Source organism: Hakea prostrata, chromosome 11, assembly GCF_041222555.1.
Source record: "Hakea prostrata isolate BN-2017 chromosome 11, UWA_Hpros_2, whole genome shotgun sequence".
In the NCBI taxonomy this organism is placed as follows: domain Eukaryota; kingdom Viridiplantae; phylum Streptophyta; class Magnoliopsida; order Proteales; family Proteaceae; genus Hakea; species Hakea prostrata.
The window spans coordinates 11698076-11715762 of NC_142610.1; the positions used below are offsets into that span (position 1 = coordinate 11698076).

Sequence of the window (17687 nt, forward strand, 5' to 3'; positions counted from 1 at the left end):
CCATGTAAATATCCACCCCAACCGACCCTACACCAATCATGGAAAAGAAGGGGTAATTTTCATTTGCACCAAGAGGTTTTACCCCAAGTCATTTTTCTGATCAACATTTCTAGTCCAGGGAGCACTTTTTAATCACATATGTTGTGTGGAATTCAGTTTAAATATATTTTTTGTGTCTTAGGTTCATCTGGGCTATTTTTTTGTGCATCTCGGTTACATCCTCTGAGGGAGCTTTGTCGTCCGCAAGGGTCGAACCCATGATCTCTCACTGAGAAGTCTACCAACCTTGCATTGAACTCTCATGGGTCTCATGTGGGTCCCGCACACTGTGAACTTAAATACATCACGATGGGAGATGATCCGAACTCATCATTTTTCACAGTAATTTTTATGACCAAAATGTCCTTACGGTCTTTTGATTCTTTTCTTCAAATTACTCATATCTTTAGCAAATATATGAGATAGCAATAATTTGGTATTGGAATAAGCTTCTATATGAGTATTCTACTAGTTAAAAGAACGGATATTGAAAAATTATAAGGGCATTTTGATAAATGACAATGTCGATTTGTCTTTCACTGCTTTCTTTAGATACCATAGGAGAGATAAATGCAAATGTCATTTTCTTTGGATTGAAAATATCTTTAACAATATCTCAAGGGTCCAAGTGAAGATTACCCAAGAAAAAAACACTGAAGAACATAAAAATTGAGAAAAGTATGTCTCATCAAGTGTGGATCTACAAGGCACAAGGATGGCGGAATTAAATCAAGATTTGAATTCAAATTTGAAAATTTGAATCATTCAACTGTGTGAGATTATCTGACTAACACTTGGCATCATCCTTTGCTTGACTGAAGGATGGCTGACACATTCATGTCTGCGGACAATTTTGATCCATTAAGTTAAGCTTGAAGCCTCAACTCTCAGTTCGAATCATGTCACATTCAAGGGTGATTACGAGGGTCAAGTTCTATTATGACTCTTGAGTTGTGCATTGCATTAGGTACTTGGGTTATGGTATTGTTATACGATCCATATTAGAATCAGGAATGAATACGAGCTTTAAATCCATGAATTCCTTCAAATTGACCTTGAAAAAAAGGAAGAAAAAAACGTCTAGCACATTCAACAAGTGAAGATCTTAACCGATTGAACCTGAACAGCTGATGGAATTGAATTTAGTAAACTGTGGTCCATTGAAGAGCCCGAAGTACATCAAAATTTTTGTTCTCCAAATTCAATCTTCCAAATAAATATTTCATTCAACAAAAACAAGGAAAGAATATGAATAATCCAATGGTTACAGGAACTCTGATGAATTACAAAATTGGATTGTCAAAATTCATTAGCCAAACTGGACCTTATTTATAATCAAATGAAATGAACTCAGGTACCATTCATTTTTGTTATCTAAAAACTACAGTACTGAAGCTTCGTAAGCTCTCCATGACAGTTTGAATTTGTTCAGAGATGATACTGTAGAGCCGTTTCTGTACTGCTTCATCTTGTCCGCGAGGGGATGCTGCTGGCCATCCCAAACTGGGAACAGATGAATCCGTAGACATGGACATTGCTCTCTGACGCAATTTTGGGAGATCGAATTCTATTGGCTCTCCGACAATTATTTTGATGTCTTTATTGCAGAGAGGAAATGGTGGTCTTCTTCCAAAGAAACCTTTCTCAGGCATTACCTGAAAATTCAAGGGAGAGGGAACATGAAGAAACAGTTGGAAGTAACAAAGGAGCCTCAGAGGATTAGCATATCAAAAGTTTTCATGTTAAGCCATAGCAGAACATCCTGTACAATCTCATGCTTGTCTGCAGAAACAACGAATCCTAATATAAATGAAAATTAGAGATTTTGTGGAATAGAAATATAGAATACTCAATAATCTACAAAATTGTCAAGACCATACCAAGCACAATTTACCTAGGGTATAAAAGCCTTATACACAAGAAAAGAGGTGCTGTTAAGCCCTTAGAGTTGGGACTGACGCAAAGAAGCAGGAGTGTGCATCTGCACACTCCTGCAAAGCCAGAAAATGTGCCCGGTCAGAAACTTGTGCCGATGCTGGCACTAACAGGGTGCCTCATTAGCTGCCCATTACACAATAAACCTACAATGATTTTCTGAATCTAGTCATTTGATTCAGTGTCATGTAGAAATGCCAAAATTTCTATCTTAGCAAAATATTGTTAGTAGCCAACTACAAGTATTACTTCTATGCACTGGAAAAAGGGGGAAATCAGTGCACATGGCTCCTGACACTGTAGGGGGGTGGGGCATGGAGGGTCATAATGTATACAAAACCTTACCCCTGCTTTCTGGAGTGGTTGTTTACCAACTCAAACCTATGATTGCTAAATCACAATAGGGAAAATTGACCATTTGGCTGAAGTCTGGCCTTGACTTTTAAGCATTCATATATTAATTAATTATTAATCTATTGCCAACATAAGTAATTGTCAATGTGGCAAGGCGATCCAAGGCGGTGGAGAAGTACCTAACTGATCTGGCAACTGAAGTGCCTGAGTGTTTTTGTTTATTCCCAGTGAATAAGGCTCCTGCCACTGCAGCATCTGCGGAGGGTCATAATGAACGCAGCCTTTCTGCTGCTTTTGAGAGACTAGAGAGGACGAGTTTCCCAACCCAAAATGCAACCACTAGATCACAAGCAAGTTTAGCTGGCATTGTCTAGGCATTCATATAGTTTTGTTGTATTAGTAGTGTCTAATTTTATCATACTGGAACGGCTGTAAGTGTACAATTTCATCTGGTGGGAGCTGGGGGGGGGGGGGGGGTTCTACTGCAGGTCAATTTATCAGTTCTGGAAGACACTTATGATCTAATAAGGAGACTGCCAAGTACCAACTATCATGATGAATGTCACTGGCAGTATCTCTCAGATGGTGCCTTTTCAATAAAATCTGAACGAACAGCTGAGACGGAGAATTCTAAAGGTAGAATGGGGCTCAATGGTGTGGAAGAATGACTTGAGGCTCCAGCAGGCTCTTTTTGGATGATGACTACTAATGGATAGAGTTGTAGTACATTAAAAGTTAAATTATATAGGTTCCCAGTGTGCATCAAGGCATGAGCTATGCCATTTGAAGGAGGAAAATATGCACCATTTGTTCATTAGTTGTCCTTTCACAGTGAATTTGGAAGAGGATAACGTCATGGGTTGATGTTAATTAGGAAGAGAACACTGTAGTATACTGGTACTAGTGGTGGAGGTATGAAGAATGGCATTACAAGGGTCTGGTTCAAAGGATCCGTACTGGCAGTGCACCAAATGTGGACCACAGTTGTCACCTGCTCAACCCCCCCCCTGGGCAGGGGGCACTGGGGACTCTGCTTATGCGGAAGCCTCTAGTATAGGGTCCATCATTTTTATTGGCAGCATACCAAATGTGGCCAGGAAGTAAATCTCGCTGTTTAAGGGATGGCAAAGTCAGTGGACTGGCTATTACATAGGCTTAAAAGAGCGTTGGGCATGAAAGACTGTAAGATCTCGAAATCTATGTCTCAAGCAGATTGTTGGTGTTCTACCCCAAAAAAGAAAAGCAGGTTGTTGGTGGAGAGAAGATGAGGACTGACAGTAAGCGTGAAATATTGAACCAAGCCAAAAAGGTTTTCTAGGTTCCCTGTAGTGCGGATGGTGAAATCGAAGGAAGTTCAATTGGTAATCCAGTGAGAGACTTTTTTTTTTTTTTTTTTTGTGTGTGGGGGTGGGGGAAGGGAAGGGGGTGTGGACCAGAGATGCTGAAGCAACAGTGATTGATCAGTTCTGAGTTTCCTGGATTACAAGCCCTGATGAGTGGTGCTTGAAAAGCAAAAAAACTGCCATAATAGACTCAAAACATAGTCAACCAAACCTATGAGAGAATATACCCCTAGCCAAAAAGAGAATATTCAAATAAATTAAATTGAAGCACTGGTTCAAACCAACCAGACCTTTCAATTTAAAACACAAACTAAAAACTAAATACGAAAAAAAGAAAAAAATCTAATTTAAAATACAACTCAATTATTCATAGTTTAGGCCCATAAAAGTGATCTACTGAATACAAAACCCATGGATCAAAGGCCTAGCATGTGTAAAACCTGCCCCCGGACTTAATAATAAGAAAAAAGCCCAATATGGTGATGAATCTGCATCACTCAGGTGATCCAACATGGATCTAAACTAAACTGTTAGGGCACAGGAGTACAGGACTATGCCAATGTAGATGGAAAAGAGGGATAGTGTGGGTTAGGGGATTATAAATAAGCAGAAGATTTGACAAGAGATTAAGAAATGTTTATGTGAATGGTTTTGGGCAGCCTATGGCTGAGAGGCAGCATTGTATGCTGTGGGGATGACTGGCACCATCAAAACCAGATTAACTTTGCTAAATTCCTGGTTTTGGTTTTGGTTTTGTATTGGATTACTAGGTTCCTATCAGCTACCGAGCTGTTCTCCTTCGCCTGGATCCAAGACATCTAGGGGCACAAAAAAAGGCTTACAGAGCCATGGCAAAGGTGGTGTTCAGCTGACCCCAGCTCTAACGGCTATAGCTGGTGTGATTACTATGTCATCTGAAAATTCCAAGGTTTTTCCCCATATGAGTGGCTTTGAGTTATTTGGACATGGAATTTGTGGGATGCCAAGGATGGTTGTTCTTAAAGACACTGAACTGACATGGTTATGTGGCAGGCATGTGAAGACCAAGCCTTTACTTTTCCTTAACTTGAGGACAAGGTGAATTTCAAGGGGATGGTAGTGTTAGGGCCTAGGGATTATGCCATGTGTAGGAGAGAACAAGGGATAGTGTGGGTTAGGGGAATAAAGTGTGAGAAGAGGATAGGAAATGTTTATGTGAATGGTTTTGGGCAGCCTATGGCCGAGGGGCAGCATTGTATGCTGTGGGGTGGCTGGCACCATTGTAACCAGATTATCATTGTTAATCTCTTAGTTTTGGCATTAATTTTTGTATCCGATTATTGGGTTCCTATCATAAGCATTCCACGGAAAGGAGCTAATGTAATAAGAGGTGGAAGTAGAAATAGATTAAGAGATGTAACTGTTTGATTGAATATATGGAGGAATCGAGAACAAAGAAAAAAAGAACCCTTAAGGATTTTTGGTTTAATTTTTGGGGTTATGAGAGCAACCTGGACATTTAGTCCATTCTCTATAGTCACTAGGTCAAATAATTGGATGCAATCTGAGGCATTTTTTGAGGTTTAATTCAGGAAAACAAAAGCTGTCTCACCATCAAGATACAAATTTTTATGTACCTCCAAATATTGACATTAAGTTGGATTTTGTAAATATAAAGCACCAGCCACTGGGGAGAACAAATTTCCAGCCGTTTCATCAAGATTCAGCTTCAAAATTAAACTCCAGCCTCCAAAGATAGTCATTTCTAGTAAAGTGTTTTACATGTAATCCAACAAGTTTAGACAAGAAATAAGAGACCATGAAAGATCTAGAGATTACCGTCTCAAAACCTTGATGTACAATTGGCAAAACTATTGGGGTTACAGGAGCACGTTCGATGAGGCTTGCAGTTCCCCACTTTAATCGCCTGATTGGTGTATCTTCTTGGCACACTTTTCCTTCTGGAAATGTATGCAACTGCTCCTTGGATAACAATGAATTTGAAAAAGATTTAGAAGTAAAATCAAAGAAAATGCTATACAAATTATACTATTATATAAGTGCATGTACTCTTCTTTCATGGCTAATTTTTCATCGAACCAATATATCCTTCTTTTTTAAATACCATAATTTTCTTATTCTACTTCTCATTCTTTTTCCTTTATCTTATGCAATCCTTGGTACCCTTAGTTTTTAACTCTTTTATTGTATTCTTTAATTTTAAGTTCTCTTGATGCCTCCCACAATTTCATTTTAAACTAATGTCAGTTCAATTCATATATTTAATGATACAGAAAAAGAAACCTTTGCTTAAACTTCCTTTAATGTCAGCTCAATTTTTCTCTTTCCCTGAAGAACCTAATCTTTTGCTACCAACATGAAAAAAGGAAACCTTTCTCAAACTTCTTTTAATTAGTACTTTGAAAGAATAAAAAAATAATAATAAAAAGAGGACCTTTGACTCATATATCATTAAACTTTCTTCCATGAAAATGAGACTCAGAAATATACACTCTTTATCACTCCACTGCTAATGTTCCAGTCTATATCTTTCTAGAATTTAGAAAAATCTCTTTCTTTCTATATTTCCTTCCTCCAATTGGATTTTAAACTTTTTGTAGATCTGCTTCTTTGCCAAACTTTCCTTCAGTTGGTGAGGGCACTTAGCAAAGCAATATCATCTCTGCTGCTGCTGTTAAAGCTACTTGCCTATCCCCATTGACATTGCCTTATGAACCTTTGAGAATACTACCGCACTGTGATTGATGCTCCTGGGCATCTTTATCCAAGAACACGACCATATATACCTCACAGGCTGAGAGTCCCCCTCGTTATTGATTGAAGGACATGCAAGATATGATGAAATTGTGAAGTGAATGTTTTTGTACATGAAGAAGGTTGGTTATGTCGTAACCTGACAAAATTCCCTTCATTCCTTAATGGCTTTGACGTTGATAGCATGATTGAAAGATCCACAAACCATGACTGATCTAGGAGCCCAAGAAGTCCACAGATAAGCACTCCATCTTCCATTCAGGATGTGTACAAGGTTACTGGTATTGCTCAAGCCTGATATGGTTATTAATTGATTTCAAGTCTGTTGAGATGCACCACAACACACTTTAGGGAGCACTCCGTGGTGACAATGCTGGTGTCAACATTAAGAATGTGGCAGTCTGATTTAGCAAATTAGGCAAGCTATCTCATCAATATGAACCTTTTGTATTCGTTTCCTTGTTCCACAAAATTTTCAGTATCCATTATCAAATAATGCTTGAGAAATTATTGTCCTCACTACTTCAGCTATCCATTTTCATTTTTGATATGGAAGTGCCTTTTCTTCCCTTTTTCTTAATAATACTAATAGTGGTAGTATTTTAAACATGTAGTTATGCTGATCTATGTGCCATCTTACTTGCAGCAATATAAAATTGGAAGCAAGAGGTGGATCAGTGAACTAAGCTTGGTGCAACAGTTCTCTCTGCCCCAATGGTCCAAAGTGCCATAACCTTTTGCTTAAGGTTTTTATGTTTAACTTTGTAAAAAATTCTGGTTTACTGAGTTGATGGTTTTTTTATGTATATTTGGTTAATTGATATGATTTGTATTGTGAATTATGAGCATAAAATCCTGATTTCTCTCATTTGCTTTTCTTTTAAAAAATAAGATCTTTATTTTATGTTTTCATTATCCATGCTTTCCCAGTTGCCACCAGATATGGAGAATATCATATATATCCTATAGATCAAAGTGTCTTAGATCTAAGTATATTTCTAGACATATGTAAGCTCATCTTTGTAATGAAAATAAATCTTATTTTGACTTGGCTGAGTGATGCAGAATTAAAGACATATTTAAGGAAGAAAAAGCCCATTGGGTTAGGCCCATTAACGGCCTAAAGCTATCACTTGAATCAGCCCATGGCTTTTATGGGATAGAACTGTTTTAGTGGGTTAAAGTTAGCCCACATATGTTGAACTTCATAGTTTATACCTAAGCCCAAGTCTAGGTTTTGAAAAGTCAATAAAAGGGGCTATGGTTTGAAAATAAAAGAACTCATTGCCAAAGGAGTTTTCCTTTGTCAAAGAGTTAGGTAGTAGTTGAGTTATTAATAGGTAGGTGGTGTTAGCTAGTGGTTGGATGTTACAATTAATGTTTATGTCTCTTTGGAATGCTATATAAAGAGACTTGTGTAAGAGGTGAACAGACAACTTATGAATTGAAATCAAATTGCTTGCTAGCATTCCTCCTCTTTGGAGAACCCTTGTGTTTGATCAATGTAGGTTGGTGTTTGATCCAATCGATCCACCTTGCGGTGTGAAACCCGGGTGTTACATGTTACATTGTTATTGTCACTTCATTATAGTTCTGCCCCTATTTGAAGATCTATTCAGCCCGTTTCGTTATATGCTATTATCCTTATAATACCATTCTAGTTTCAGCCCTCTTTCCCATCTAAACTCTGTTTCACCTTAAGTCCATCAAATCTGAAACTGATTCCCTGTGAAAGGTCCTATTTGGCTACTATTTTGATCAATCAAATACAGTACTACATTATTGAGCTTGACTAATTTTCAACCATTATTGGTATACTATTAAATAGAATCAAATTGGAATCTTTAAAGATCAAACCCTTCCTTGATTATGAGTTTCTAAAACTTCCTCACCCCTAATGTCTTTCCCTCATTCTCCATGAACCTTGTGTCACTCTCTCCACAATATTCCCCACACACAAATATAATTGTTGTTAGTTTCCATTTTAACTATAAATGTATTAACTTAATTTTTACAAATACCCAATTATTACTTCCATTGTGAAAGAGAGTTTTTTTTTTACTCTACTTATCTCTTCCTGCCTTCAAACTTTTCCTCAATATGCCTCATTATTGATCCCTAAAACTCTCCCCTTGTACTTTCTTTCTCAGAAGCTCGCTCATTCTCTAAGGGCCTGTTTGGTTACATGAATCCAGAGATTTCAAATCTCTGGATTCACAAATGGGAGATTTTTAGCCGTTTGGTTATGTGAATCCCTAGATTCATGAAATCTAGAGATTCACCTTTTTACACTAAAAACGTGAATCTGTAGATTTATGGGTATGAGGTGAAATCCAGAGATTTCACCCCTACTATCAAAGCGTCAAACATTTGAACCATAATTCAATAAATATTTTCTTAAGATAAATCTACAAATTTCATTCCAAAAATTCAAGCTAACGAAACAGTTAATTTTATGAACCATGACTCCAGAGATTTGAAGTCTATAGATTTGAAATCTCTAGATTTTTTAAATCTACAGACTCAAGTAACCAAACAGGCCCTAAATGCATCACTTCTAAAATGTTTTCTCTATTGCCCCAACATATATATATTACCAAATGTGCATTAGCATGTGCATGTTTACTTGTAACAGGAAATTTATATAAAACGCATTATCACAAACAGATAACAAGCTACACCGAGAGTAGATATAATAGGTGTGGAACAATGAGATTCATATTTGACACTTATTTCTTAATCATTCACTGTTCCAGCTTCCCAGAATTGATCAACCAAAATATTCAAAACAATCAGCACTGGTCAAGAGAACAGTTGGTTCATTTGCTAATTGTCTCACTCAGACGGTGGACAAAAAGAAGGGAAAACATCTGATTGGAGTGCCTCATACCCGTGCATTTACAGATGACGTAAAATTAGGACCTCGGTTGTTTCTGTGTTCTCACATATTGAATATGCTACCTAGGTATTATCCAACCCACAAAAAGATAGTGCACAATCAAAAAGCTGATATGCATACCTTATTGAGGTATATTATATAATCAACAATCTAGTAAAACCTACATGAGACTCTTTCATCCAAGCTGCTTTTTTTTTTTCTTTTAATGGAATTTTGACGTGAACCAAAAATCTCCCCTTGGCTGAAACCCTAGAGTGGCCCCATGGCCACTCAAAAAGAGCCCACCTAGGGCTGACCGAACCCTCTTAACAGGTTTCTTGGTCCGTCCAAGCCCTAATTATTGGATAGTTCAAATTTTCAGAATTTTAATTTTAATTTATTGAGGAGTTTCAGTTAGTTACAAAATCCAGTTTAAGTTAAGTAAGAGTTCTTGAGTCTTCGGACTCCTCTTTAAAGATTAGATCCTCAACAATCCTTATTTACAAGAAAAGTTCCTTAGTCTAAGAGGGGGGGGGTATCTATTTTCTAGGAGATTCCATTAGATCTTTTATTATTTATTCGGATGGTTGTGATTAGATGTATTGGGATCCTAATCAATAAAGGAATCCCACTTAGAGTCAAGGTCTCTTAGTAGGATATAAATATACTATTCTTTCTTTGTATTCCTTAAGTTTGATTAGTGAATAAAATTGAATTAAGGACAGTGGACTTGTTGAGGGGGCATGGTTGAGTAATTAAGAGTTTCCTTCAAGGATCAGCATCTCCTACAAGATTTCCTGCATCTTCTTCCAATCTCCCGCATCCATTAACAATCACAGCAGGTTTTCCAGGTAAGTACAGCAATCACAGCCCCCTCCCCCTTCTCCCCCACACTCGCAAACTTTCCCCCACCCCTTCCCCTTCACCCGCAACCTTCCCCCAGCCCCTCTGTCACCTCCCCTAGCCCCTGCAAGGTCTTCCCCACCCTCCCCTATTCTGTGCAGGAATCCCCACCCCCTTCCCTTGCTGTCACACCACTGGCAGCAGCTTCCCCAACCCTCAACAGCCCTTAACCCCCTCCCCCAGCCCCGTGTGATTCTTACTGGTCACTCCCCCGCCCCTTCCCTACCCTGCTGCCCCTTCTTTCCCTCAGTTCTCTTCGTCGCACCCTCCCCTCCCTTCTTTTCTTCCTTGTGGCAGAATCAGAAAATACAGAAAGAAAACAGAAAAGAAAAAAAAAAAAAAAGGAAAGAAGGAAAGAAAAAAGAAAATGAAAATGAAAATCATGGAAGAAATAGAAGAGATGCTTTCCCCTTTCAAGAATCCAACCCATACCCATCATAAGATCCCTTCTCAAACCCAATTCCTTTTTGAAATCCTTAGTCATCCTTTTCTAATTGATCCCAACCCAATTAGATTTATTAATCATTTAGGTTTACCCATCATCTCATAAGAACCCATCTATTGTTCCCTAGAGTTTCCATCCAGATCCCATCTATTTCAGAGCAGCCCTTAGGTATTCCATATTGTTATTGATTTAGTTGCTGGAAGATTCTGGCTAAACTGTAAGTTTTAGGGAATTCATAAAAAACCCTAACCCTAAAATTGGTTTCAGACCAAATTTCTATCCAAGCTGTTTTAGCCAATTATAATATTGCAAGGACCCATCACAGCCACGCACATATATCATTCCTATTGGCATACTACAATAGGGAATCAGCAAAAAGAAACCTTAAATCGAAAGAGGGAAAAAAAAATAAAGGCAATCAGATCACAACGATAACAAAGGAATTACCCAGGCTCCTTCACTTAAGCGCTCGAGAGCTTCATTCATGTGTTCCTGATAAATTCCACCACCCCTGGTTATGGGTATACATTTACCTGCACAGTTCTAAACTACTTAGAAATACAACATTAAATGCATTAGATGAACGTTAATATCAAACTCAACAAATAAATTGATGTGACCATGACTTGAGGGTTCCATAAAGGACAAAAGCCTGCAGGATCTTAAAAAACCAGAACCAAATAAAGGAATTCCGGCCATCAAGTAGGGTTTGTTTAGGGCTTTTAGAACTCAGATTGGAATGTGGCTTTAACATACAGGTTTGCAGGTCCTAGTGAAGGAATATTGGAAGTGTCAACTAATTCTGAACTCTCCTAGATTTTACCTGTTAATTTAGGGAAGTTAAGAACCCAAATCTAGGTCAGCAGCTAGATGGAAAATTAGGGGATCCCACTTGGATCAAAGGTTAGGGTTCAAGTGTGTTGCAGGTTTGGGGGGTGGGGAAGGAAGAGAATGGTTAGAGGTTGGAATTGGGAGGGGCTTGGGAAGTTGGGACTTGGGAGGGCTGCTCTGTTACAGAGGTTTTGGTTTCACAGATCTGTGCAGGGGAACATAAATCAGATTTACAGAAAAGACAATGAAAGAAGTTGATGTGGAAGGAATAGGATACTTGGCCTTGTACTAAGTTGGTACAGATGCAGGGGGTGAAATGCTATGGCAGACTTTACAGAAAGAATAGTAGAATGAGGTGTAGGGAAGGGGAATCGCATTGACAAACATTCACACAGAGCTTCAATACTGTAATCTCCATAATTAAAACCTTCATAATCAACAGAGTTCACTCCACAGTTAAAATGAACAAACAGGAAATAGTTTTGCATAAGACCTATCCAAAAAGCAAACTAACTGAAATAAGAAACTAGCAAACTAGGTCTATATCTAAGGAAGGAAAACTACCAAGTTAATCTGACTTAATCTACACAAAATAAAATACTAAGGTATTGCCCTAAATAACTAAATACCAGCCCTTGTTGGACCAAAAATCTTGCAATCATTTTGTTTGGGTTTGTCTCCAGATGTGATAGAAAAAAGTCCAACCGATCAAGCGCATTTAAGTGCATCAGCATCAATATGAGCATTTTGTTGTGTTGCTAATCTGAATAGACAACTAATTATGCAGGCAATTCAACTAAATGTTCAGTTTCAAATTCTGAGAAACCACATTAATTCTCGCACAAGAAAATTAAGTTAATCTCCTGACGAGGTGTAAAAAGTATCTTCAAATTTAAAAAAGATCTTTCAAACATATGGAGATGCGTTTCTGTTTCAAAAACTTCACATGATTGTGTGTTCCAGATTCACTAAGTTCAATAAATAACTAACAATTAGGATAATTCACCTGAATGTTAGTAGAAAATACTAACAAATCTCAACAGACATAAAATGCAAGTTCAATAAGAAAATTCTCAGAATATAGCAAATTTATTCATACCAAGCCGGAAAAAGTATGTCATAACTGAATTTTTGAAGCAAATGTCTTCGGCAGCTAGCACCCATCGAGTTAGTTTTGCATCTGTTGTGGGAAATCCCTTGAATCCCCACATAACAGGGTCATCCAACCTGTTATAGATAATAAATTGAGTAATACTGGTTAAATGTATTCATAACCATTCCCCTTTTTATTTTTTTTGGGTAGTTAAAATAACCATTGCTTTGGATGTCTATACTGATATCCTTTACAAAATGCATAATCCAAAAAAGGTCACCAAGTTCGAGGTGATACAAAAATTACTTCATCAAGACAGTAACCAGAGGCTGCAACTTTTGAACCCCCTCCAACTTAGGTTTTCACTACTTTAGACAAGAAAAAAGTGCTAGTAAATGAAAAAAGAGTATTTACATGTGGCTTCGTCAGTACCAGATTGAGTCACCATGTTTTAGAGACTTAGAATGGTATAAAATTTTGCTAAGTTGCTCCGTGGTGCTGCTACATTATAGTCTTGGAATTTTATAGCTAAGACGGCTATGCAGTCCCAAAGTTCCAACGCTATGTTTTCGAATCACCTATTCCTTGCATTCGGTGATACCACTGCAATACTTTTTTTCTGGTGGGAGGGCAGGAAAATTAGGATGGATAATCACAGGTCAGTGCAATACAATTAATGATGATAACAATATGGTGCTTGAGGCGTTCACCATTCCATAGAAACAATAAGGCAAACCACAAAAAACCTTTTTTAACCTCTTATGTTTTTTAGTACTGGTCGTATGATCATAGATAGCCCCTTGTTCGATAGTCTCTGAAATAGCATTGGCATCCAAAACTGTAGGTGTTTGCTAAAGCAATTTTAGAGACTCTTAAGACCCAGCAAGTCATACCATTCTAAGAGACTTTCCTCCATTCTGCTAATATCAGTTATATTAATAAGGTTCAACAATGAACACCCACTTCCTCAAATTAGTCTTATGGTACATTTAAGATTTGTTAAAGCTCTAGATAATAAGTAATCAATGGATTGGAATCATCTACAATAATCAAAATTAGAATTTGCATTCAAAACATTCATGGGAATTCACTATAGAAATTCTGACAGAATGCTAAACTTCAATACACCAAAAACCAGATAAGAGTTTCTGTATAAAATGATAAAGTTCAAATCTGCATCATCACATTCTCAATCGCATTCTTATGCAGCATTTACGGTTTTACAAGCTATATATAATAGCAAATGGTCTACTGATGGAAATCGTCTTCTGTAATCAAAACTGAAATGTGAATTAAGAGAGGACAAATTTTGGAAATGAAGGAAAAGAGGGAATTACGTGGACATGTGGTTGCTGACGGTGATTAACGGAACACCAGAAGGTCGGGATTGGACGAGATTGACTAGGGTTTCAGCGTTATGAACAGTAGTGGAGTTGAGAAAATTGCCCACAAATTTTGCGAATGCTCCCACGGCCATGATCACGCATGTTCGAGGTATCCCTCCCAGATGAGTCGGCCTCCCTGCCCACTCCATTTTCCGTCCACCCATGTTGATGATGATGACGCCGCCGCTGCGACAGCTGCGGCCGCCAGCATAGAGAGAGAAGTTCGACCCGAGATTTCTATGACCAGGTAGTTCTGTTTTGGGAGTCCATATGAAAATGTGTGCGCGTAAGAGAGAGAGAGCTCAAATTCTGATTTGGAGCTTTGGGCAGTTTGATATGGGGACCCAGGAAACTAGCGGCTGCGATCCGAAATATGTGTCCCTGTGTGACCGTGTCTCGATGAGATTCTGCAACTGAAAAAATTCAACCGCCGGCAATTGATTTTTCAGGACAAAACAAATTTAATCATTTCAGATGTACGTGTTCCGTCACACTTTTTCACTACACAATAATCATTTTTAATATAACTAGTAAATCCTCATCAATATTCTGAATAATCATAACTCCAACTCTCCAATAGTTGTGATTGACGTCCATTTTCACATTAGGCTCGTCAGTGAGGAATTGGGAAGTTTTAATTTTTCGTTTGTTTCTAAGGATTTTAATGTACTTGCTAGGGGTGCAAGTTCGGCCTTGGCAGCCCGAATAGGACTTGGGCTAAGATTTTGGCCCTAAGGGCGGGTTAGGGCCAAAATATTTTGGCCTTGAACTAGGGCCAAGGGCGGGTCTGGGATTACTCTCTGGCCCGCCTAGCCCGTCCCTGATTTTTGGCCCAAGTCCCGATTTTGGCCATGATCTTGGCCTTGACCCAGGCCCTGATACAAACCCGATTTTGGCCATGATCTTGGCCCTGATTTGAGTCTAAAGACTCTGGACCCTCCACCCCACATGGAGAGGAATTAATTATAATACATATGGGTGGATACTTGACACGTGTCAAATTTTAGAAACATGATCATATTTTGTAGAAAATTAATAAAAATAAATTATAACCTCATTACCAATGTAATAATCATCTATTTGATTTTGGCTCTAATCCTGACCCTAATTTTGGCTCTAATTTTAATATTAATTTGATGATGATCATGTACTACAGTACTAGATTTTTACCCTGATCTTCATACTAACATTGATATGAGTCTTGATTTTGACATTTAGTCACTTTGATCATATTAGACTATAAATTCACTTTTTTATATTATTTTTAAGGTAATTTTTATTTTTCCAACAAAGTCATTTTTAGTTCAATAAAATATTGATTTTGTTTTTTGACTTAGGCGAGATAATATATTATAAATCCTAAAACTTAGTTGGATAATATCAATTACATCCCATCTTCCTAACAAATATATCAAACACCTCCCCTCTATTAACTTTCTTGGTTAAACTTAACGTTTTCCGTTAAATATTTTTCTAAAACCCCAAACTACCCTCGGCTAAAAATATATATATATATATTTTTTAAACCTTAAATTACCCTAATAGTTAAACTAATAAATTACCCTCAATTAAAATAATTATTAAAAATTAAAACACCATAGTTAAAACTTAGATTATCTTTAATTATTAAAAGGTTTTGAATATGAATTTTTTTTTTTTAATTATCAAACAATTAAAAATACCTAAAATAGTAATACGTGTTTAATTTTATCAATATACCCTTTTTCTTAATTGCATTTTTAATTTTACTTGGTAGTAGTATGTTTTTTTTTTTAAAGTATGTGTTTAATTTTATCAACATACTTTTTTTTTTAATTACATTTTTAATTTACTTGATAGTCGTAGGTGTTTTTTTAATTGTTTGATAATTATTTTTTTAAAAAAAAAGGAAAAGTATGTTGGGCTTTTAATAATTAAAGATAATTTGGGTTTTAACTATAGTGTTTTGGTTTTTAATAATTATTTTAATTGAGGGTAATTTAGTAGTTTAACTGCTAGGATGATTATAGTATTATAGGGTTTAAAATAAAAAATATTTTTATCCAAGGGTAGTTTGGGGTTTTAGAAAAATATTTAACGATAAAAGTTAAATTCCCCACCAAAAAGTTATACATAGGAGAGGTGTTTGATATATTTGCTAGGTCCCAAGAGGGGGCTACAGTGATATTATCCAACTAAGAGGGGGTCCAAGTGCTATCCGTCAAACAAAGAGGGGGAAGTGATATTTACCCATAAAATATTGATTTTGTTTTTTGACCCAAGCCATCATTGCCTCAAACAAACCCTACTCATACTCACACATTGTTGCTGGTGCCAGCTCCAAACCCACATGTACTCCCTCCCTTGTGCCTGAAACAACTCAAACAAAGATGATTATCCGATCTTGAACCAACACCACAAATTTTTTTTTTTTTTTTGTCAAATAATCAGATTTTTGAGAACCAAATGGTGCTTAACTACAAAACCATTGTGGATTTTTTTATTATTTTTTGTCTTCGCTAAAAGTTCATTTATATCAATACAGCAAAAGAAAAAACCTACAATATTTACACATGCCAGGGAACCATTATAACTCATTGCGAAACTGCAGTTGCACCCAATACACTTTAATTCACTAGAACCATGTAGTGGATACATCGCACACTAGATAACTGTGATTATAAAAGAATCATACTCTAAAGAATGATGTAAACCAAAAGTAGCCTAAATAATTCTAGATCTCAAAAATGAACCAATTAATAAATATCTTATTCTAATTGAAACTTCATTGGACCAAACATATCATGACCAAATCTATCATCCCAATACGAACAATGCACAATATATTTGAGAGCATAAAACTAATGGATGTGCTTCAAGTACAATGGAGGCAATCTCATAGATAGAGGCAGTGAGTTCAAGGAGGTCTGGGTTCAAACCTCTATTTCTTTACACCTAACCACTTCCCCCCCCCCCCCAAAAAAAAAAAAACCCTATGCTTATGGGTCGCAATCCTTGTGGCACGTCTGGTGACCAGAAAAAAAAAAATAAAAAAGTCAAAATCAACAACCAAAATCCTAGTCCTTTCACTAGGTACAAATTAATGTTCATCCCTTGCTCTTTTCAGCTTGAAATAGATAATTAATGTTTTCTTTTATTGGGTAAAATAAACGATGAGCTCCTAAGGTATGAACATAAACGACGTGAAATAGATAATTAATGTTTTCTTTTATTTGGTAAAATAAATGATGTGCTCCTAAGGTATGAACATAACGACGTGAAATAGATAATTAGTGTTTTCTTTTATTGGGTAAAATAAACGATGTGCTCACTAAGGTATGAATTTAAGAGACTAGTGGGAGTTTAGCTTACTCTCTTTCTCTATCTCAGTGTTTATTGTGATGTCCTGTGTGTGATTCAATGTATCTGTGAATTGGAATGTTTCAATGTCCAGTTGATCTGATGCAGTTGATTCATACAAACGCATCCGATTTGAATTGGCTGAATCAGAATTGGCAAATTTTTGTTTCTTTCGTGTATTAATTGAGTCCCATTTAATTTCTGTCGTGGATTACGTATACAGAAGAAATAAGACAATTAAGGTATGAAGCAAGAATAATATCATTTGACTTCTTTCTCCAAAAGACTTTTTGGTTGTTGTTCTTGTTGGGTGAATCTATATATAGACTGAAGCTTTGGACAAAGTGAAGCAATCTTCTGTGTCCTCACTAATTTGACGCTTTTGTTT

The 17687-nt window shown here is 36.9% G+C and overlaps 1 protein-coding gene across 2 annotated transcripts; it reads right to left on the reverse strand.

The window, feature by feature from the left end:
- Window positions 1–1153: 1153 nt before the first annotated feature.
- LOC149000125 (Phospholipid/glycerol acyltransferase family protein) lies at window positions 1154–14379 on the reverse strand. 2 transcript variants are annotated; one of them, XM_089139709.1, is made up of 5 exons: window positions 13913–14378; window positions 12582–12709; window positions 11099–11184; window positions 5490–5627; window positions 1154–1694 (listed from the first exon to the last, which is right to left on the reverse strand). In XM_089139709.1, exons 1-5 carry the CDS (start codon window positions 14122–14124, stop codon window positions 1410–1412), a joined length of 849 nt encoding a protein of 282 aa, XP_088995835.1. In that variant the 5' UTR covers window positions 14125–14378; the 3' UTR covers window positions 1154–1409. The 2 variants fall into 2 exon arrangements, with proteins under 2 accessions (XP_088995835.1, XP_088995836.1); XM_089139710.1 differs by lacking the exon at window positions 5490–5627 and having other exon boundaries at window positions 13913–14379.
- Between the last annotated feature and the right edge of the window lie 3308 nt (window positions 14380–17687).

What these genes read in the sequence shown, in the direction of transcription:
- LOC149000125 (XM_089139709.1), bottom strand. Translation starts at nt 14,124, where the DNA reads ATGGGTGGACGGAAAATGGAGTGGGCAGGGAGGCCGACTCATCTGGGA. An exon ending in GACATACTTTTTCCGGCTTG is followed by an intron (nt 11,185 to 12,581) that starts GTATGAATAAAT and finishes AGAACTGTGCAG; the next exon opens with GTAAATGTATACCCATAACC. An exon ending in GCTTAAGTGAAGGAGCCTGG is followed by an intron (nt 5,628 to 11,098) that starts GTAATTCCTTTG and finishes TCCAAGGAGCAG; the next exon opens with TTGCATACATTTCCAGAAGG.